Genomic DNA, 22,309 nt, shown 5'->3' on the forward strand with positions numbered 1-22,309 from the left:
ACAAAAACAAATCAGTGACCAATATAGCCACCTTTCTTTGCAAGGACACTCAAAAGCCTGCCATCCATGGATTCTGTCAGTGTTTTGATCTGTTCACCATCAACATTGCGTGCAGCAGCAACCACAGCCTCCCAGACACTGTTCAGAGAGGTGTACTGTTTTCCCTCTTTGTAAATCTCACATATGATGATGGACCACAGGTTCTCAATGGGGTTCAGATCAGGTGAACAAGGAGGCCATGTCATTAGCTTTTCTTCTTTTATACCCTTTCTTGCCAGCCACGCTGTGGAGTACTTGGACGCGTGTGATGGAGCATTGTCCTGCATGAAAATCATGTTTTTCTTGAAGGATGCAAACTTCTTCCTGTACCACTGCTTGAAGAAGGTGTCTTCCAGAAACTGGCAGTAGGACTGGGAGTTGAGCTTGACTCCATCCTCAACCCGAAAAGGCCCCACAAGCTCATCTTTGATGATACCAGCCCAAACCAGTACTCCACCTCCACCTTGCTGGCGTCTGAGTCGGACTGGAGCTCTCTGCCCTTTACCAATCCAGCCACGGGCCCATCCATCTGGCCCATCAAGACTCACTCTCATGTCCATAAAACCTTTGAAAAATCAGTCTTGAGATATTTCTTGGCCCAGTCTTGCCGTTTCAGCTTGTGTGTCTTGTTCAGTGGTGGTCGTCTTTCAGCCTTTCTTACCTTGGCCATGTCTCTGTGTATTGCACACCTTGTGCTTTTGGGCACTCCAGTGATGTTGCAGCTCTGAAATATGGCCAAACTGGTGGCAAGTGGCATCTTGGCAGCTGCACGCTTGACTTTTCTCAGTTCATGGGCTGTTATTTTGCGCCTTGGTTTATCCACACGCTTCTTGCGACCCTGTTGACTATTTCGAATGAAATGCTTGATTGTTCGCTGATCACGCTTCAGAAGCTTTGCAATTTTAAGAGTGCTGCATCCCTCTGCAAGATATCTCACTATTTTTGACTTTTCTGAGCCTGCCAAGTCCTTCTTTTGACCCATTTTGCTCAAGGAAAGGAAGTTGCCTAATAATTATGCACACCTGATATAGGGTGTTGATGTCATTAGACCACACCCCTTCTCATTACAGAGATGCACATCACGTAATATGCTTAATTGGTAGTAGGCTTTCGAGCCTATACAGCTTGGAGTAAGACAACATGCATAAAGAGGATGATGTGGTCAAAATACTAATTTGCCTAATAATTCTGCACTCCCTGTACAATTAATATAAAAGTAAGATACAAGGATGGAATTGCGTCAAGTAAATAGATACCAAACATGTCAAGTCTTAAAACTGTGTGTACCTGTGAAATATAAAATAAACTCTGGTACTAAAATATCTCCATAGGTGATGCTTTAAATGCCTTTACAGCTCATCAGTTCAGAGATAACTGAGCTATAGTGCTAGAAGTATTGCTCTCACTCTGATGTTTGCAGATAGCTCACGCGTGGTGCAATTGCAGTCTACATAAACTTCCTATGCATGCATTTGTAGGTGTGTTCAATAGGTTAGATTTTTTTTTTTTTTTTTAACCGATTTTTTTTTTTTAAAACGTTATTGCTATTACAAAGGGTTAAAAACAAGTTTTGTGTGATAGCATTGAGCAGGTGTCGTGTACCCTTAATGGAGACATCTGGGTTTCAATAGACCCCAATGTCTCTTGCCCTCCCAAGGAACTAACCAATCACAGGATTTAGATTAAAAGCTGGAACTAACCAAATCTTCCGGCTTCATTCACTGCATGACAGATCAAAAAACTGCTGTTGCTTGGTCTCTTTCTGTCTGGAATCCTGAAGCTGATTAATGTGGTCCCATGCTCCCAGTAGAAGCGGGGGTGCCTGGGAACCACGTAGGGAGAGACTGCGCCACCCGCACTGTAAAAGTGATCAGGCAGCCTGGAGCCAGCAGAGGAAAACAGGCACAAGCGGAATGCGGCTGTAGCTGGTTCTTAACCCATTACTCCTTGGACATACTATATACAGCGGTTAAAATAAGTATTAAACACGTCACCATTGTTCTAGGTAAATATATTTATAAAGGTGCTATTGACTTGAAATGTTCACCACATGTTGGTAACAACCCACAAAATTCACACACACAAAGAAATCAAAACAAATAGGTTCAGAAATTGAGTTATGTGTAATAAAATGGAATGACACAGGGAAAAATTAACTAACTGAAATGGATTTAATACTTCGTACAAAATCCTTTGTTGGTAATGACAGCTTCAAGACGCCTTCTGTATTGAGAAACTAGTCGCAATGCATTGCTACGGTGTGATTTTTGGCCCATTCTTCCACACAGTCTTCAAATCTTGAATGTTCTGCGGGCCTCTTCTATGAACTCTGATCTTTAGTTCTTTCCATAGATTTTCTATTGGATTCAAGTCAGGTGATTGACTGGGCCATTCTAGCAGCTTTATTTTCTTTCTTTGAAACCAATTGAGTTTCCTTGGCTTTGTGTTTGGGATCATTGTCTTGCTGAAACATCACCCCCATTTCATCTTTATCATCCTAGCAGATGGCAGCAGATTTTTATCAAGAATGTCTTGGTACATTTTTCGATTGATTCATCCTTCAGTGATATGAAGTTTGCCAGTACTGTATGCTGAAAAACAGCCCAACCCCATGATGTTCTCACCTCCAAACTTCACTGTTGGTATGTTTTTGGGGTGATGCGCAGTGCCATTTGACCTCCAAACATGGTGTGTTTATAGCATCCAAAGAGTTCAATTTTGCTCTCATCTGACCAGACTATATTCTCCCAGTATTTACTTACGTAGCCTTACATGGTGAGCGTGCTCACAGGCCATGGCGGTTGAGTGGATTACTTATTGTTTTCTTTGAAACCATTATACCTTCTAATTCCAGGTCTTTCTGAAGCTTTCCACAAGTGGTCCTTTTCTCTTGGACAACTCTTATAATTATTTTCACTCCTCTGTCAGAAACCTTGCGGGGAACACCTGGTCGTGACCAGTTTATGGTGAAATGATGTTCTTTCTACTTTCAGATTATGGCCCCAACAGTGCTCACTGGAACATTCAGAAGTTTAGAAATCCTTCTGTAACCAATGCCATTGGTATGTTTTGCAGCAATAAGGTTGCAAAGGTCTTGAGAGAGCTCTTTGCTTTTACCCATCATGAGATGTTTCTTGTGGGACACCTTGGTATCTTAGGCCATCAGTTGAGACTGAACCACCTTTGTTAATTTGCACTGACAAAGGGCAAGATTGCTTCCTAATTACTTCTTTCAGCTAGTGTCTTGGCTTTCCTTGCCTTTTTGTACCTCCCTTTCTTCATGTGTTCAATACTTTTTCACTGTGTCATTCCATTTTATTACACATAACTTAATTTCTGAACTTATTTTGTTTAAGTTTCTTTGTATGTATGAATTGCATGAGTTTTTACCAACATGTGGCGAAATTTTCATGTCAATAGCACCTTTAGAAATAGATTTACCCAGAAAAATGGTGACATGTTCAAAACGTATTTTACCCACTGTATGTCCAAACAGCTGAACTTGTTAATGTTCTGTCCAGGAAAAAGCCTAGACCTAAATCCCACTAAAAGCCTTAGTCAAGACTAAAGCATTGTGTAGGAAAAGAAAGACCAAGAAACAAAGGAGAACTCATAGAATCTTTAATAACGTGCTGGTATATTTTTAAAGCAGAAGAACTTAAAAATGTAGTGCATTTTATGCCAGAAGGGTGCAAAGCGGTTATTGCTTCTAAAGCCTGTCCAAACAGATATTGGCCATTTGGTGTATAAATGCATGTATCATTTGGGTTAAATAGGTTATTAATGGTATCAAATTACATTCTTCATTAAATTTGAAAGAAAATGGTTTATAACACATGCCGACACTTTTTTGAGTAAATATATTACCACCAATTTTGGTTGTTATTGTACAAAAGCCAATGGTGTTTCAGCCTAGAAGTATACATTCTTAACCAGAAAATTAGAAATGCTTGGCCTGACCCTTTAGGCAGATCATACATAGTTAGGTCACCCTCACTTTTTCTACATTTTCAAGATGAAATGAACATTATTTAACTGCTTGACTAGTTTTGCCCTTAGAGGAAGCTGGTCCTGGGTATGACAGTAATTGTAACAATTTCTTATTGGTGGCCTTGTGTCCCTGCTGAACATTAGTCTAGCAACAGAATTGCTTATGATCTTCTGTTACTGTTTCCAGATGGATTGTCAGACTCAAGTAACGGTAATAAGAAAATCGATGCTTTTAATATAAATGTGATGAAATGTTATAACCTCATTACAGGCTTTGTAGAGACAGCAATAATGTTTCAGTCTGTTGATGTCCTCCATGTTATCCTTGGGAAAGCCTAATATCAAGACAAGCTGCAGATGGATCTAGGCTGCATTACTAAAAGCTGCCCTCAAGCTAAACCCGTGTGGTCCTATAGTAGTAACTAACCAGGGGTTCACATTACAATATCCTGCATATTCAAGTATTTATATCCATACAGGGATGGATGTATGACCCAAGGCAAAGTCTGTCTGCATCCAGGGCCATGCATCTATCCCTGTACAACTGTAAATTATTTTTAACAGGCTGCTGGTTGTGGCTGCACAAAACATCTGTCACTTTTGGCGCATAAACACACACAATTCTGCACAGTGTACGGGCCTCTACAAGCATGTGATTGAGCCCTATAGAGATCTCAACTCTCCCATTTATCTCTATGGAGTATGTATGCACCTGTGCTGTGGACATCCATTTTAGGCTTAGTTAAGCTTGTGGCACAATGTTACTTATTTTTTGCCATTACTAGTGTGTAATACATTAGCTCTCTAGGTATTACATTTAAACACCTTCCTCAATTTCCCCCTAATGTTCAATAATCTACTGAGTGAAGACCCCTTTCTACAGTAAACCAAATGCTGAGGCTGTTTAACATATCCATCAAAACGAATAACATAAAAAGATAAATACATGTTCCTAAAACTATGTGCAAAAATTACAGTTTTGAACAAGATCTCTTTCAGAATTTCTATTCTGTGGGAGGATTTCTACTTCAAAAGGATTACACATTAATAAAGATGCCAATCTGAAACAATTTTCATGTTCAGGGACTTTCTGAGTTGGAACAAACTACAGATTATACTCACCAGGGCCCAGAGAGCTGGCAAAAGATGAAGTTTACAGCAAGCCCCGAGTATTGCCAAGGCAGTGTCTGGCATCTCTGTAAAACAAACACAGACCAATATCCATTACACAGCAATAAGTGCATTGTGTGGAAGTGACATTTTCCAACATGTAGACAACTGACACAAATGACTGTCATAGAGCACAACACCTGCATAAATAACTGTGACAGAAGCAGCCATTTCCTACCTCAAGAACCAAATCGTATTTCTGAGGCAGCTATACTTTGAATAGATTCAGCTTTACTGCCACAGAGCTAGCAAGTGTCATATGAAACAGCCAATGGCTGCTTCCATAACAGCCAAATCCCACTGTTTTCCATACCATTACAGATCATATTTAACCACTTCCCCTTAGGTGTACGTCATATGACGTCCTGGAGTTTAAGTGGTTAAATCTGAAGCTGCAGGAATCATTCAGATATCTTTTTTCAGCTGGCGATTCCCTGTCATGTAAAAACATAAAAACAATCATAGTGGCTTTTCAGCGATTTTTTTTGGTGATTGACATAAGCCCCTGCCGTGGCATTGTCAGACTGGTTCAGTACCAGAAGCCCCCCGGAGGCGATCCGTCCAGTGTTCCAGGCACAGCCTGACTGCCCAAAGTTCCAAGACATTGATCGGTAGTCTGGATTCTTTCAGTGTCCAACAACCGTGAGCGGAGCTCAGCCCCAGAACAGCTCCCCACCTGGACGCACTGCCACCCATCATGGCCACTATCCAATACAAGGGGAGACCAGATTTGCCCTGCCAAAAGAGTCGGAGAAGGACGCCACCAGACCAGGGGAACTCCTGGTTACCCAGCTCAGTCAAATCTGATTGTCCAGAGACTTTGGACACTTGTCCCATTTCACCAGGATTTCCGTCTGCAGGGACCTCATATGGAACTGTGCAAACGGGACTGCCTCAAAGGTGTCACCATCAAGCCCAGCACTCGCATTCAAGGCCAGAGGTAAGACCTCATGCGGGACAACAGATGAATCACAGCATGTAACTTCTGGAGTTTGTCCAGAGGAAGAAACACTCTGGCTGAATCCAGAGTCAGACCCAGATAATCCAGTTTTCTGGATGGAATCAGGGCAGACTTCTGGTAGTTTAGAAGCCAATCGAACTCCTTCAGGGTCTGTATAGTGATCTCCACGTTGTCCATCAATGCAGATGAGGACTCCACTCAAAATAGCAGGACGTCCAGGTAGATCAGCACAGCAATCCCCCTCCTTACCTAGCAATGCTAGAACCGGGGCCATCACCTTTGTAAACATTCGAGAAGTGGAGGCGAGACCAAAGCGTAACACCATGAACAGGGAGAGCTCCTCTCCCACAGTAAAGTGGAGGAAAGGCTGGTGCCGGGCACATATTGGAGATTGCAAGTAAGCATCTTTGATGTCGATAGAGGGCAGAAAATCCCCCCGATGTTGGGATGCCACCACCGTGCGAATGGACTACATTCTGAATTTCTGAACCCGGACAAAACAACTCTGAGCCTTGAGGTCCAGAATTGGACAAACCTTGTCCTCCTCCTCTGGGACCATAAACAGGTTTGAACAAAAACCTTTAAACAGTTACGATAGCGGAACCGTGAAGCAACAGGTCTTGCACTGCCCCAAAGAGCTTGCAGCCCGTCCGGGGACAGACGCATGTTGGAAGGAAAGAACCTTTCCGCAGGGCAAGAACGAAACTATCTTGTAACTGGACAGAATTACTTCCTGGACCCATTTTTTGCTCCCCAAGGAGGTCCAGAAACCAACAAAGATGTCCCCCCACCACAGGTATGGGTGAGGGTGCACATTTATGCTGAAGGGGCTTTGTCCACAGGTCCAGAGAATCCCACTCTCAGCTTGCTAGACCAGGGCTGCTTGGAACCTTCAGAGAAAGGCTTGAAAGGTTTTGAACTCTTGTTAGTGGACCAGGAGGGCCGAAAAATCTTTTTGTGTGCCGAGAAAGAAGGGCCGCATCTGCGATGAGACTTCTTTCCCTTCTCAGACTGCGGAAGAAAAGTGCTCTTCCCTCCCATGAGACTCTTAATGATGTCATCCAGGGTAGCCCCAAACAGGCGATCGCCTTAAAAGGGCAAAACAAGTAAGAGCTTTTTTAGAGGTTTGGTACGCAGACCAACACTTTAAGCCACAACACACACCTAAGCACCACTCTCGAAACAGATAGCTAGAAATCAAGGAGGGTGCGTCCAGGGAGGCATCGCAGAAAAACTGCAGCCCCTGGACCAACTGGTCCGCCAACTCAACAAAGTCAGGGAAAATCTCCTCATCCCCCCAGATCATGGTGCAAAAGTTTTGCCCAATCAGTTAGTGTTTGGGACACCAGGGCAATGGCCAGGACCGGCCGTAGCACTGAACCCGCAATTGTGAACATATTGCGGCCCACAGACTCTGCTTTTCTGTCAGCCGGATCTTAAGAGGTTGGGGATGCCTCTACCAGAATCATGGTTGCTTTGTTTAACCTGGAGACAGGAGGGTCAGTCCATGTCTTGAGGAGTGACTCTTTAAAGGGGTACCTCTCCGCAAAGCATTTAGGAACCACAAAGGGGTGTTTTGGATGCGCCCAATCTTTGTAGACAAACTTGTCAAAATAGGAGGGATAAGGGAACACTTTTGCTGTGTGAGATAGCTTGTGAGTGCCAAAAGGGACGGCTACCTCCGCAGCCGCCTCAGCTGCACCCTTCATCTTCAAAGTCTCCCCACAGATGTGAGTGTGGCTACAAGGCCTGCAGGGTGGGCCACGTCTGCACAGGAGAGCCAGATTCAGGATCTGACAAAACAAATGAGGCAGGGGAGGGTGGGAGGGCTTTCTAACCCGCCACCAAAAGGCCTCCTCCACTCCTGACCACCATCTGTGCATCAATAGAGGGCTGGGACCCAGAGGGACCTGCTGGCTTCGTGAGGGGGTCGCGTGGGGAAACATGCTTCTGAGGCTCCATGAGTTAAAAGGAAAACCCACCAGCAAAAAGTGTCTAGCACTGTTAGGGGACTCACCCACCAAAGGCAGTGCACCCATATCACCACAGGGGCACCTGAAGACAGAGCACCCGCAACCTGCAGCAGACAGAGGGAGGGACCACACCAGAACTCACAACCCCACAGGATGAGTGCCGGTTTGCCCCAAAGATAGCCAGGCATCTACGTGCGTCGTCCAGGGGAAAAGAAAACCCAGGAGTCAATACCAGGGGAAAATGAGGGGCCCCCACAGCCATAATCATCACCCCAGAAGCTCCACTGTCATGGTCGCTTCTCCTGTGCACGCCGGAGTGTTTACACAGCTAATGTGCACATACAGATCCGTGCCCCTGGGAACATGAGGGAAGTAAGACTGGGGCAAAGACCTTGCTCAAAACACGTAAAGCTGTAGTCAAGCTGAAGGGGAAGGGTGGCAACATGCAAATGCCACTCGCTGACCGAAAAACACTGGATTTTTGACTTAACGTAAAATCCTTTTCTCTGAAGTTCATTGACAGACGCAGCTCCATATTCTTCTTAACCGTTGGGATATGCTGCCACCTACAGGAGTAGGACACTAGGCAGGAAAAATCGTTACCACGCCTATGGGGTAGTCCCTGCAGGCATACACCCACTCACTCTGCTATAGGATTCAGTTTTGCTGCAAGAGTTGTTGGAGGAAAAAACCCCATCCCACTCAGAAATAGAGGGGCAGGTGCTGCGTCTGTCAATCAACTTTAGAGAAAAGGATTTTACGGTAAGTCAAAAATCCAGTTTTCCCTATTGTTCATTGACAGACACAGCTCCATATTTTTCTTAACCACTGGGACATCCCAAAGCAGTATTTGCATGAGGGGTGGGAAAACAATGCAGAGAAAGAACGTAATTCCCCAAAGGTTAAACTTAGCCAAACAGTGAACATGGAGCTCAACCAGGAATAACTGGAGCTCACCTAGAAACACATACACCCTCAGAGATTATTTTCTCGTTTAAACAGCAGCCTGCAAAACCTTGCGCCCAAAAGAAGCATTCAAGGATGCCAACACATCTACTTTGTAGAATTTTGTGAACGTGTGCACAGAGGACCCAGTTGCGCCTTGCAAACTTGCATTACTGACGCCTGATGGCGAAAAGCCCAAGAAGCACTCAGTGCCCTAGTAGAATGCGCCTTCACAGGGAAAGGTGGAACCTGACCATTCAGTAAATAAGCCTGTACTACCATCTGCCTGATCCATCTGGATATGGTTGCAGCAGACGCAGCCAATTCCTTTCGAGGTCCTTTCGTGAGGAAAAAAAAAAGAGAGTCTGGTTTCCTGAAAGATTTAGTAGTCGCCAGAAAAACCCTAATTGCCCGAACTACATCCAAAGAATGCAAGGCAATTTCCTTGGGATGCTTGGGCTTAGGACAGAGTGAAGGCAGCAATGTGAAGGCTAAAAATAAAACCTATGTGGCTCACGGCCAAAGTTAAAAAAGCTATAAATAATAGGAAAAGAGCTTTTAAAAAATATAAAAATGAAGGAAAATGCAAGAAATGTTGGACCCGGCGCTACCACTTTTAAATTAGTATTGTGCAAATATGTGCTTTATGTGCTATAAAAGTGCATGTATAGCACATAAAGCACATATTTGCACAATACTAATTTAAAAGTGGTAGCGCCGGGTCCAACATTTCTTGCATTTTCCCTAATCTACTACCTCAGAGGTAGGTTGGAGGCAGCTTACACCACTAATTGATTTTGTACTGAAACTCCGTAGCGCTGGCACACAACCCCCTTTTTTCATAAAAATGAAGGAACACTATCATTGTTTAATTGTTATAAAGAATATAACAAAAAACAAAATAGCTAAAAAGGAAATTAAGGACGCGAAAATTCAAAATGAACGGCAGATTGCAAGATAGTAGGACAAACCCCAAAAAGTTTTTCAAATATATTAATTGTACAAAGATTAAGTCTGAGCATGTAGACCCTTAACAAAATATTCAGGAGTGGATGACTGGGAACAAAGAGAAGGCAAATGTATTAAATACTTTCTTCAGCTCTGTGAATACAAAGGAGCATGGGGGAGGCTCATGACCATAATGAGGATGGTATTGACACAGCCCCAAATAATCCACAATGGCTCCAAAGTTATATGGTCCAGAAATATTTAGACAGAATAAGGATGGATAAAGCGTCTGGACCAGATGGCATCCACCCACGCATCCTAAAAGAATTGAGCGCTGTAATTTCAAAGCCTTTGTTTCTAATTTTTAGGGCCTCGTTAAGGACTGGAAGAGTACCACTGGATTGGCATAGGGCCAATGTGGTGCCTGTATTTAAAAAAGGGATTAAAGTCTTTGCCAAGTAACTATATACCTGTTAGTTTAACTTCTATAGTGGGGAAGATACTGGAGAGTTTAATAAAAGACCGCATAGATGAGTTTTTGCTGGAAAAAAATATTTTAAGCAACAGACAGCATGGATTCATAAAAGACAGAAGTTGTCAAACAAACTTGATTTCTTTTTATGAGGACATAAGTAAAACCTTGGGCAGAGAGGTGGCTGTGAACGTAGTATACTTGGATTTTGCAAAAGCGTTTGACACAGTTCCCCGCACATGGCTAATGTGTAAGGTAAAGTCTACAGGCTTGGAAAGATCAGTTTGTAAATGGATAAAAAATTGGCTAAATGATAGAATTCAGAGAGTAGTGGTTAATGATTCTTACTCTGAATGGTCTAAGGTTATCAGTGCTGTACCCCAAGGTTCAGTGTTGAGACCCTTACTTTTTAATATCTTTATAAATGATATAGGGTCTGGGATTAAAAGTACCATTTCAGTCTTTGCAGATGACACCAAGCTTTGCAGTGGAATAACTTCCTTACAGGATGTCTCCAACTTACAAGCTGACCTCAGTGCACTGTTTCATTTGGGCAACTATGCGGGCAAACAAGGTTTAATGTTGATAAATGTAAAGTTATGCACTTGGGGGCTAAGAATATGCATGCAGCATACACACTATGGGGAGTAGAACTGGAATCCATAGCGGAAAAGCATCTGGGTGTTCTGGTAGATCCTAAGCTTAATAGCATGCGATGCCAAGCTGTGGTTTCCAAGGCAAGCAAAGTCCTTTCTAGTATTAACAGAGGCATGGACTCCAGGGAGAGAAATCATTTTGCCCCTGTACAAATCATTAGTAAAACCCCATCTGGAATATGCAGTTCAGTTTTGGGCACTAGTTAGCAAAAAGGATATCAGGGAACCGGAGAAAGTGCAGAGAAGGGCAACCAAACTGATAAGAGGCATGGAGGAGCTCAGCTATGAGGAAAGATTAGAGGAACTGAATTTATTCTCTCTTGAGAAGAGGAGATTAAGGGGGGATATGATGAACATGTATAAATACATAAGGGGTCCATATAGTGCACTTGGTGTTGGGTTATTCACAGAGGACAAGGGGGCACTCTTTACATCTAGAGGAAAACATACTCTGGTCAATCTGGTGGCCCCAGAGGCCAGTCTGGGGCCACCAGATTGACCAGAATCCCTTCCACCTCCATTCTGCGCAGAAGCGGCAGGAGTTTGAGTGGAGGGAACGCATAGATCAGCCGATACTGACCCCAAGGAGCCACCAGTGCGTCTGTGGCGTCGGCCAGAGGATTCCGAGACCTGGCTACAAACCTCTGTACCTTCTTGTTGAGTCGAGAGGCTAACAGGTCGACTTCGGGTGTCCCCCACAGGACACACAGCAGGTGAAACACCTCCGGGTGTAGGGACCATTCCTCCTGATCCAACACCTAGCGACTCAGGTAATCCGCCTGCCAGTTCTCCATTCCTGGGATATGCACGGCGGAGAGGGCTGGAACAAAATGTTCTGCCCATTGCAGGATCTCGGCCACCTCCTGGGCCGCCAAGACACTCTTGGTGCCCCCTTGAAGATTCACGTAAGCCACGGCCGTGGCATTGTCTGATTAAATCCGAACTAGACAACCCTGCAGACAATTTGTCTAATTACTCAGGCAAAGCTTTATCGCTTCCAGAGTTCCAGAATATTGATCGGTAGTCTGAACTCTTCCACAGACCAGGTCCCCTGGACACACAGCTTCCCAAGCACTCCTCCCCAGCCAGACAGGCGGGCATCCGTGGTTACCACGGTCCAATACAATTTGAGGAAGGACATGCCCTGGTGTAAGGCCAAAGAGCGAAGCCACCACAGAAAAGCACTCCTTGTGCTGTCACTCAACTGAATCATATTGTCCAAGGAGTTTGGATCTTTGTTCCACTTGACAAGAATTTCCCTTTACAAAGGTCTTGTGTGGAACTGAGCAAAAGGAAGCGCCTCGAAGGTAGACACCATCAGACCTAGGGCTCACATGCAAGTCTGCAGAGAGGTCAGGTTGCTGGATACCAGCAAACTAATCACTCTCTGCAACTTTTGCTAGCTTTTCCGGGGAAGAAACACCCTCGCCGAAGCCGAGTCCAGAGTCAGGCCCAGATAAACCAACTTGGAGGTTGGGACCAGAGCAGACTTTTTGAAATTGATAGTTCAACTGAACTCTTGCAGAGTCCGGACAGTGATAGACAGATCACTCACCAGAACAGAGTGGGAGTCCTCTCTTAGGAGAAGATCGTCCAAGTACCCTAGGACCGCAATCCCCTACTGTTGCAGTAAAGCTAATAGCGGAGCCAACACTTTTGTGAAGACCCTGGGGGCGGGAGCGAGACCAAAAGGTAACGCCACAAATTGATAATGCTCCTCTCCTACAGCGAATCGAAGGAAAGGCTGATGTCCAGCATAAATAGGAATGTGCAGATATGAGTCCTTGATGTTGATAGAGGCCAAAAAGTCCCCTTGGTGTAGGGACACCACTACCGAGCGAATGGACTCGAAAGCTCTGAACCCGCACAAAGCGATTCAGAGTCTTGAGGTCCAGAATTGGGCGCACTTTTCTCTCTTTTCTGAGAACAGTAAACAAGTTTGAATAAAACCTTTGAAAGCGTTCCCGGGAAGGAACCGGTACAATCACCCCTTTGCGACAGCAGGTCCTGTACCACCAATCGTAGGTCCCGCAACCGACTGGGAGATAGGTGGAGATTGGACTGGAAAAATGTGTCCGACGGTCGAGACCTGAATTCGATCTTGTAACCTGATCGGATCAGTTTGTGGACTCATTTGTCCTGAATAAAGGAGGTCCATGGTTCCAGAAAGAAAGGAAGATGTCCCCTCTAGATAGGGGTGAGGGCGTTCCTTCATGCAGACGGGGATTTGTTGGGAGATCTGGGGGGGGGGCCTGCTCTCGGTTTACCCGAATATGTCTTCTTGGACCCCCCCAGAAGACCTAAATAGCTTGGATCCTTTCTCCTGCGTGCCGGAGGCACGAAAGAGCTGCCTGCGGGCTGTAAAATAAGGCCCCCGTCTATTACGTGGTGACTTGCCCTTGGAGGATTGAGGAAGAAGAGTACTTTTCCCATCTGTAAGCCCCTTGATCAGTTCATCCAAAGAGGATCCAAACAAACAGTCCCCCGTAAAGGGGAGCTCTCATGGAGCCTTTTTTGAAGCCTGATCCACAGACCAGCTTTCTAGCCACACCACGCTTCTAATGGATACCCCTACTGCGGATACTCTAGCTACAAGAGGGGCCGCATCTAGTGACGTATCACATATAAATATTAGGGCTTTGACCATTTGGTCCATTAGCTCTGCCAGGCCCGTAGGGAGCTATTCTGTTTCCAGGCCACTTTTTTTTTCCAGGTATCTTTACCTATTATGTTATGGTCTGGGACACCAGAGTAATCACGAAGATTGGTTAATTTATATCTTTATTGGTGATTTTTTATATATACATACATTTCAAACAAACATTGTCATGATCTGACCAAACCCCACCCCCCTTACCTCCCCCTCCCCCCAATTAAACCAAAAAAAAAACACAGAAAAAAAAAAAAAGAAAGTTTTTATACTTTTATGCACTCATTCCCAACATTTCTTCGTATGAAGATGTATTCCATACTATATTACCGTACGCCAGAAGGGGTATGGGGACCGCCCCCCCGCAGCCTGGACCAGGCTCCGCCCAGGATGACCCTCTCTTAAACTCCCTTTAAGAAGAATTGGCTTCCAAGTATTGCACCCAGGGTCTCCATCTCAACTTAACTTGATCCTCTGAATTTCCCAATATGGCGGACAGTTCTTCCATCTTAAAAATCTCGTTGACCTTCCCACACCACAACTCGTAAGTTGGGATCACTGTCTGTTTCCAGAAAATAGGTATGCATGCCCTTGCTGCATTCAACAGACGCAGAGTCAGGGACTTCCTGTAGCTCCACACTGAGCTTCCTGTCAAATGCAGCAAGCACAACGTGGGGTCCTCTAGTTTATCCACGTTGGCTATATGTTTTATAGCCACTGCTATCTTATTCCAAAATGGCCGCACTCTTTTACATCCCCAAAAAATATGTACCATATTTCCATCCTCCAATCCACACCGCCAGCATTTTCCTGAGACCGCCTCTTTTATTCTGTGTAATAGTGATGGGACTCTATACCATCTGGTTAGAATTTTATACCCTGTCTCTTGGATCTTACAATCTAGTGACGATTGGTGAACTAATCTCAGGATCTTATTTATCTGCTCTTTTGACCACACGGTGTTTAACTCCTGCTCCCATTTTTGGATAAATTGTTGGTCTCCCTCATCTTCTGACAATTGTGTATAGAACCTTGAGATCAAATGGCCCGTCGCGTTACCTGTTCTACACATATTTTCCAGATCCGTTAGCTCTCGTGGTGCATACCCTTTCTGCCGAACTGATCTAATATAATTATACAACTGATAAAGGCTGAAATAATCTAACGATTCTCCTGCACCTGTCCTAAGTTCTTCTAGGGAGGGCATAGGCCCATTTTGCCATATATCCCCATGGCGCCTTTTACCATTCTGAGCCCACCTACGGAGTCTGGCATTTATACACCCCGGGGGAAAATCCGGGTTCCCCAAGATCGGTGTCATCGGAGATATACCCGGGGCTACCCTCCAATGCGACTGAATTCTCTTAGTTTCTTTTATAGTCGCTCCCACTGTAGGATGTTTGAGAATAGCGTCTTGATTCGAACACCGACCATGGGGCTGGGGGGGGTTAGCTGACCTGTTTCCTCATTCTCTAAATCCACCCATCGTTTGGTAAGTTTATTGCAGTGCCAGTCTACCACCCTTACTATATGGACCGCCCTGTAATATCTCAGGATATCTGGTAATCCCATCCCACCTCTTACTTTGGGTAAGGCCAACGTCTGCATCTTAATTCTCGGGGATTTGTTTGCCCAAATATAGGCGCGGAGTATGCCCTTGATTGATTGAAAGAATTCTTTTGGACCTGCTATTGGAATTGTCTGCATTAAATACAAAATACGGGGTAACACATTCATTTTAATAACGCTACAGCGCCCAAACCACGTCACTGCCAACAGCTGCCATATTCTAAGATCTGATTTAATCTTTTCTACAAGCGGAAGGTAATTCTTTCTATAGAGATCCGCGGGATCTGCCGTTAACTGTATCCCTAAAGCCCCGTACACATGTACCGATCGTCGGCGAACGATCGGCCGTCTTTTGTCCCCGGGCTGTCGGTGTCTGTTGAAAAGTGCAAAGACAGCACAAGAATTTTGTCCGCCGACTACAGCCGACTGCAGAAGTGATGTCATGTAATGGTTAACTTTCCCTGTGTTTTTTCTTTTCTGAGCATGCCCAGTCTTGCAAATCTGCGGTCTGTCGGCCGAATTCTGTACTGACTGGCGAACAATCGGCCGCTCTGGTGTCGGCATACAAAAATTGTAATGCTTGCATGACAGATTCTTGTCGGCAGAATGTGCGCTGACGGCTGTCGGAGGCATCATACTAACAAGCCTACAATCGGCAGATCGGTCGTCGGCCGAAGAGGGACCCCTGCCGTGTGCCCCCGCCCCAGAGACCCCCTCTTACGCCTCCCAATCTAGTCAAACTACCCCGAGCCAGGTCGCAGATAAAGGGGACTTGATTGCTACATGGTCAGATCCCTTGCTTGTGCCTTCTACTCCTATCACTCTATGAATTCCCCTCCCCCTCCCCCCATCTCCCTTCCTGAGGGCCCCGGGGCCCCCTTACCCCCCCTTCTGCAAAACATCTACCCTCCCCTCAACTCCATCTTAACCCTTCAGACTTGCGCTAGGTCCTGGGAGGATCTCTCTTACTCACTTCTAGTTGCTATTAACCATAACTATTCCCTGAGTCCCTATATCCTCTGTATACACCCTAATAGTGATTTAAATTCGGTATTATTAAGTCTCACATATCTTCTTTTTTATGTCTTAAGCGTGTCCCGCACAAAGTGAGGGAACACTCTCAAATTACCTCTACCTCAGTGCCCCCTTCCCTCTTGACCCTTAAGATCGTGCTCCGGCCCTCCATGGCTGGCGGGGGCACGAATAGAAACAAAAAAAAAATAATACATTTATAAAAAAAACACCTTGTGAAGTTATAGTTGATTTCTACAGATACAAATATATAATATCCAACTTTCCTGTGAAAAAAAAAAAAAAGATCCAAAAACGCACACCACAAATCCCCCATAAGAAAAACATGAAACAATAACACAAATCACACTAAAAGTAACCCCCCCCCCCCCCCCTTCCCCTTCGAGGGTGACTCAGATAGTAAGGACATATAAAAAGTAAAACAGAAAAAATGCAGAAAAAACGCCCATATCTTGACAAAGCAAATGTTCGAGGCGGGTGTGGGAATACCAGGGACCTCCACACATCTTAACTTTCCCCCCTCCCAGAAAGAGAGGGAGAAGAGGAGGTAGGGAGAACCCCAGAAACAAACAAAAGAAAAAAAAAAACGCATGGGAAAAACCGGAAAAATAAATAAATACAAAAAAAAAAAAAACATGGAATAGGCCAGGAACCTGTATGCAGCACTTTTAGGTTCGTTGTATTAATGTCTCCTTGTCCTGAGCATCTGTTTTGCTCCCACACCTATCTGCTCCAAATTTCACCCATGTTGTATGGCTTAATTCATGTAATAGTTCACGGAGTTTCCTAGGACATCTATCCAGTCACTCACATGGATCGGGGCGCACCCCAAAAATGTAAAGAGCCCGGGGAGCTGGTCTGGCCATTTCAATAAGAACGTTTCTCTGTCTTTCACCACTTTCAAATGGAAGGGGTGTCCCCAAAAATAGGTTGCTCCCACTTTTCTTATGACCTCTAGGAGGGGTTTAATTGCGGCTCTCATCTTTAGGGTCCCCCGTGAAAGATCTGGCAACAGTTTCAGCTGAGAACCTTCATACTCAATCTGCCCTTTTGCCCATGCTTGTCTCATTATGTCTTCTTTAAGTGAAAACAGGTGAATCCTAATCAGGACATCTGGGATTAGTTCTGTTACCGTCCTTCGGGGCGCTTTAACCCTGTGCACTCTGTCGATTTCCATTTTTTCCATTTGGGGTCTTTCCAACACACCATTCAAAATACCCACTACCGTGGTTCTGAGCTCTGGGCCCTTTACGGATTCAGGCAAGCCCCGCAGTCGAATATTATTCCTCCGGCTGCGGTTCTCGGCATCATCCTGCTGCAGCCGCAACCAGGTGACTTGTTTTTGCAACTGTGCTCGTGAGCTTTCTAATTCAGAGATTCTGACTTCAAAATCACATTGTACTGACTCTGTATTCACCAATCTGCCTTCAATTTGGTCAACTTTTTGTTTTAAACCACATATTTCCATTTTAATGTCACTCACGATTGCTGCAGCCATATCTTGGATATCCTGTTTCGTCGGGATCAGCTTTACAAACTCACCCCACTCCGCTGTTGATGGTATTTGGGGCTGTTGCGGCATAGTCAGGGACTCTTTGGGCTCTTCGTTCCTTTGCTCCTGCGGTATATCCATTACTGAAGGCTTCTTCCCACCAGAAGAGACCCCAATAGATTGAGTGTTTGTAGCTTTGGGCCCTTTCTGCTGAACTGCCATTCCTGAGTTTGTTTGGCGTTTCTGTGATGCCTTGGTCCCAACAGTGCTTCGTGATGCCACTGTGTGTCTCAGAAAATATGAGGTAATGTCTGTCCTTCTCTCTAGGGCTTGTTTCTGCTCCGGGCTGGCTGCTTGAGTCATATATACAGGGGAGACCAGCGACCTCCGCATCTACTGTCCCAGCTGGCACTCGACCCCGGCTCTCCTTCTCCACAGCCCCTCAGCCCCGCGCCGACCCGCACGGTCTTTCACCCTATGCTGTACCTCTCTCACTCGGAGGCAGGGTCCCGCACATTCAGCGCATGACCGCCTGCTTCCTTGCCACCACTGCTGCTTTATGGCTCCCCGAGCCTGGATTTCCCCATTACTGTCCTCCGTGAGCCTCGGGCCCCGCTCTGCACCTAGTGGGGGAGGGGGGGGGGGAGAGCCGACTCACTGCACGGCGCTCTCTTCCACCAAGCAGAGCTCCTCACTGCTCGGCCTCTCACGGAGCCATTGACGAACCACGCCCCCAATCCAGGCACTTGGGGGTAAGCTCACGAAGATTGGTTAAAGTATTGAGCCCGCTATCACATGTAAGTGGACGGAAAGGGACTCAATCCTTCTATCTACAGGGTCTTTAAAGACCGAAGACTCCTCCACCAGGACCACAGTAGATTTGTTCAGTCTGGAGACTGGATGGTCCACCTTCGGGGGAATGGTCCATTTTGTGGATACAGTGTCCGCGAATGGATAGCGCCTCTTAAAACGCTTCGGAACCACTAACATCTGTTTGAGGCGCCCCCATTGGTCAGAGACAATTTTGTCAAAAAGTTCCGGACAAGGGAAAACCTTGCCCGACTTCTGGAATTTGCGAGTGCCAAAAGACACCTGTGTCCCTGACGCTGCAGAATCATCTGCCATTTTTAGAGTTTCCCGCACTGAAACTATAAGTGCCTCCACCAGTGCCTTTTCCCGCGCGGCCGCAGACGAGGATATGTCGTCCTTGCCATCCGAGTGCGATGACGCAGAACCCTCAGCCACATCTACCTCAGAATCTGAGGATACAGGAGAGGCAGGGGAGGGCATAGGGTGCTTTTTACTAGTGGTATTTTTTAAAACCAAATCCACTTGACACCAGGTTTCCCAAAACCGCCGTTAAGGCATATAGGGGTTGCAACCTGGAGGTCCCCGCAAACACAAAGAGGAGATCTGTAGGTGAAACTTGTTCCTGAGACCCCATAGGAACCCTGGAAAAGCGCAGTGTCACTTTAAGAAAACTGGGGAAAAAAAATGGACACACACTGCTACTACAAGTCCCAGCCACTAGCACTGCAGATAGCAGGGTAAGAGAGAGGCCTACATGGACACCAATAGACATACCACCATCCAATATGGAGGAGGAAAGGATCAGTCTGCTGTGCAGAGAAATGATCTTCACAGGAAGAGAAAGTATCTGGGTCATCACTAGAGTAAAGGCCTAGTTCAGGGGTAAGGAACCTATGGCTCGCGAGCCAGACGTAGCTCTTTGATGGCTGCATCTGGCTAGCAGACAAATCTTTAACAAAGGGGGCGTATCCGGACGTGAGCCGCGCTGGACGAGTAGTCCAAGAGCTCCGCCGCTTCTACCACTCAATCCAGTGCCATCCGCGTAGCTGTGCCCGGTGCCAAGGAGATTTCTGCACCCATCGACTGTAAACTTTGTGGGCTACCCACCGATACCCTCAGTTCGTCTCTGGGTGACCGGATTGCCGCCATACGGACCCCACGGCCTACTGGCGGTACCGCCGCCGGCTCGTGTGCTGTGCATCTGAGGGCCTTGGCAATCATCACCCGGTAAGGAGACCTGCCATTCGCCCCCTGTGCCCCGACAGACACGATCTCCTTCCCCTCTGACACCCGGGGACCCGCGGGAGCTGCCTCTCACATCCACTTCTGAGGCCTTCAGCGGCCAGCCGCAATTTTCTCAGGGGCCCAACTCACCTCCATCACTCGCAGGCCTGCACGCGCTTCACCACTCCAGCCTCATTGCATACCTGCTTGCTCTGCTCTCTTCCCGACCGGACTCCAGGCACTTTCACACGGCTCCATCTACTCACTCTATAGCTGCGGCCCATGAATATGAATATTAAATAAAAGTTCCCGACCCCTGAAATATAGTGTATGGCTCTCACGGAATTACATTTGAAAATATGTGGCGTTCATGGCTCTTAGCCAAAAAGGTTCCCAAACCTGGCCTAGCTGCTCCCTGCTGTCCAGCTCTGAAAAAATGGCCGCCCAATGCATTAGTTTGGATAAACAACAAAAACATGGCCACCCATGCATTTCAATGAGAACGTCTGAAAAATGGAGCTGAACGATTCTACAGGAAAATAGTGCCCCCCTCGGCATGCCATGCGGTCTCCAGGACCCCCTGAGAGGTCCAACAATCTAGTTACATTGGGAGGTCCCCGACCAGGATTAACCCCCCAAGCAGGTCCGCTATAGCGGCATCTGCGCGTCCCCCCCCCCCTGAGAATCCCTGCCGCTGACTGAGGTAGGGACCTCTATGATGGTGGGGAGGAAGGCCCTGGGGGAGCCTGGTACATACAGAGAGGACAGGGGAAATGGGGGGCACCTGAGGGTCTGAACTTCCAGGGGAGGGGCCCACGTCTGCCCTAAGGTCTCAATCAGGTGGGCGCCACTCCGGACAGACTAACTTTCCACTCAGGGTGAGGGTGCTGACGGCCAAGGGGCACACTGCAACTCACGCCAAACCAGGTCGTGTGTGTCCCAGCGAAGTGTTCCACTCGGGTTCTAGCCCCCGTCCATTGGGGCTCTGTCGTGTCGAGGCATAGCACGTGGTTAGAATCTGCAAATGCTCGCTGGCCGGACTGGGAGACCTTAAGGATCTAGGATATCCAGTCCGAAACCCAGTCTGGCTGTTGATTGTAGTTCTCTCAGGAACATAACTAACTAAAAAAATTACAATTTTAACAAAGGTTACCTTGAAAATAAAAAACGAGATAAGACAGAAGTCCCAGCCAGAAACTAGGTCCTGCTCCAAAACTAGGCAGAAACAAACTGAATCCTATAGCAGAGTGAGTGGGTGTATGCCTGCAGGAACTGCCCCATAGGCGTGGTAAAGATTTTTCCTGCCTAGTGTCCTACTCCCGTAGGGGGCAGCATAACCCAATGGTTAAGAAGAATATGGAGCTGCGTCTGTCAATGAACGATAGAGAAACGCACATATTATTGATGAAGAGGGAAGGTAGAAATGTTCCACAATGTCTTCTGAAACCCAGAAGGAGAAAGTCAATGGGTGACCTGGCTGATTGCATGCAGAACATTTGAACCCAAGAGAACAAATTGAGTCTTCAGATCCATAATGGGCTGAACTCCTATACTGGGCTTGGGAATTTTGTATAGGTTTAAAATTAAACCTAAAAAATGTGGGACTAGAGCAACAAACCTCTGCAAAAGGGGCTGCTGAACAGCAGTAGGATGATCTGCTAGTCTTTGCGGACAGTGTGGCAAATTTTAGCGTACTTTAAATGCAGGAAGGCAGAGTATGAAACTCTAGTTTGCTGTCCCCTGGAAATAATACCCTGGACCCAGAAATCTTAGTTGGACAACATACATTCACCCACTCTGACAAGTGCGGGTGCCTCTTCATTGGCAGCAGGGTTTGGCGACAGCATTGGCTGACTTGGAGGATCACGTCTTTCAATGAAAGTTTGTTTCAAAATTCAGTTTGGAGCTGAAGGCCTTATAGGTATAAAATGAACTTTTCCGAACCTCAGGAGTCGAAGATCTACCTGTGGAAGAGCAGGCGTTCTACTTCAGTGGGAGGAATGTATTTTTGCCCTGTGATTTACTTTTATCCAAGAAGGGACCGAACAGATGCATGGAAGCTCAGCTGCCAGCATTTTAGCCAAAGAATCCTCATCCCTGAGATCGTGTGGAGCATATCCGCCAAGTCACGCAGTAGTGTAAGGCTACAAGTAAAAGCTTTGTGGTGTAGGGAAGGATCTGTTAGGATGGAGGTAGGATCTTGAGCCATGCACTTAGTCCAGACAGCAAGGGTCTGGCAACCTGCCATGGAAGCAACCACAGGTTTCATGTTGGGGCCAGCTAAAGTAGAAAGAGCCTTAAAGTGGGCCTCTAACATTTTACATACAGTGTCAATAAGATTTTCAATGATTAAGATTGGATTAAAATTTCACCTGAGA

The 22,309-nt window shown here is 46.1% G+C and overlaps 1 protein-coding gene across 1 annotated transcript in view; it reads right to left on the reverse strand.

The window, feature by feature from the left end:
* Window positions 1-22,309, reverse strand: part of GSDME (gasdermin E) — a 287,746-nt gene that overhangs the window by 19,346 nt on the left and 246,091 nt on the right. Inside the window, exon 8 of the mRNA XM_082257476.1 lies at window positions 5,152-5,225. Within this exon, the coding sequence (XP_082113602.1) occupies window positions 5,152-5,225 (74 nt within the window). The remainder of the gene's footprint in view (window positions 1-5,151; window positions 5,226-22,309) is intronic.

The sequence above is a fragment of the Pelophylax lessonae genome (assembly GCF_965119305.1).
Source record: "Pelophylax lessonae genome assembly, chromosome: 5".
Lineage (NCBI taxonomy): Eukaryota > Metazoa > Chordata > Amphibia > Anura > Ranidae > Pelophylax > Pelophylax lessonae.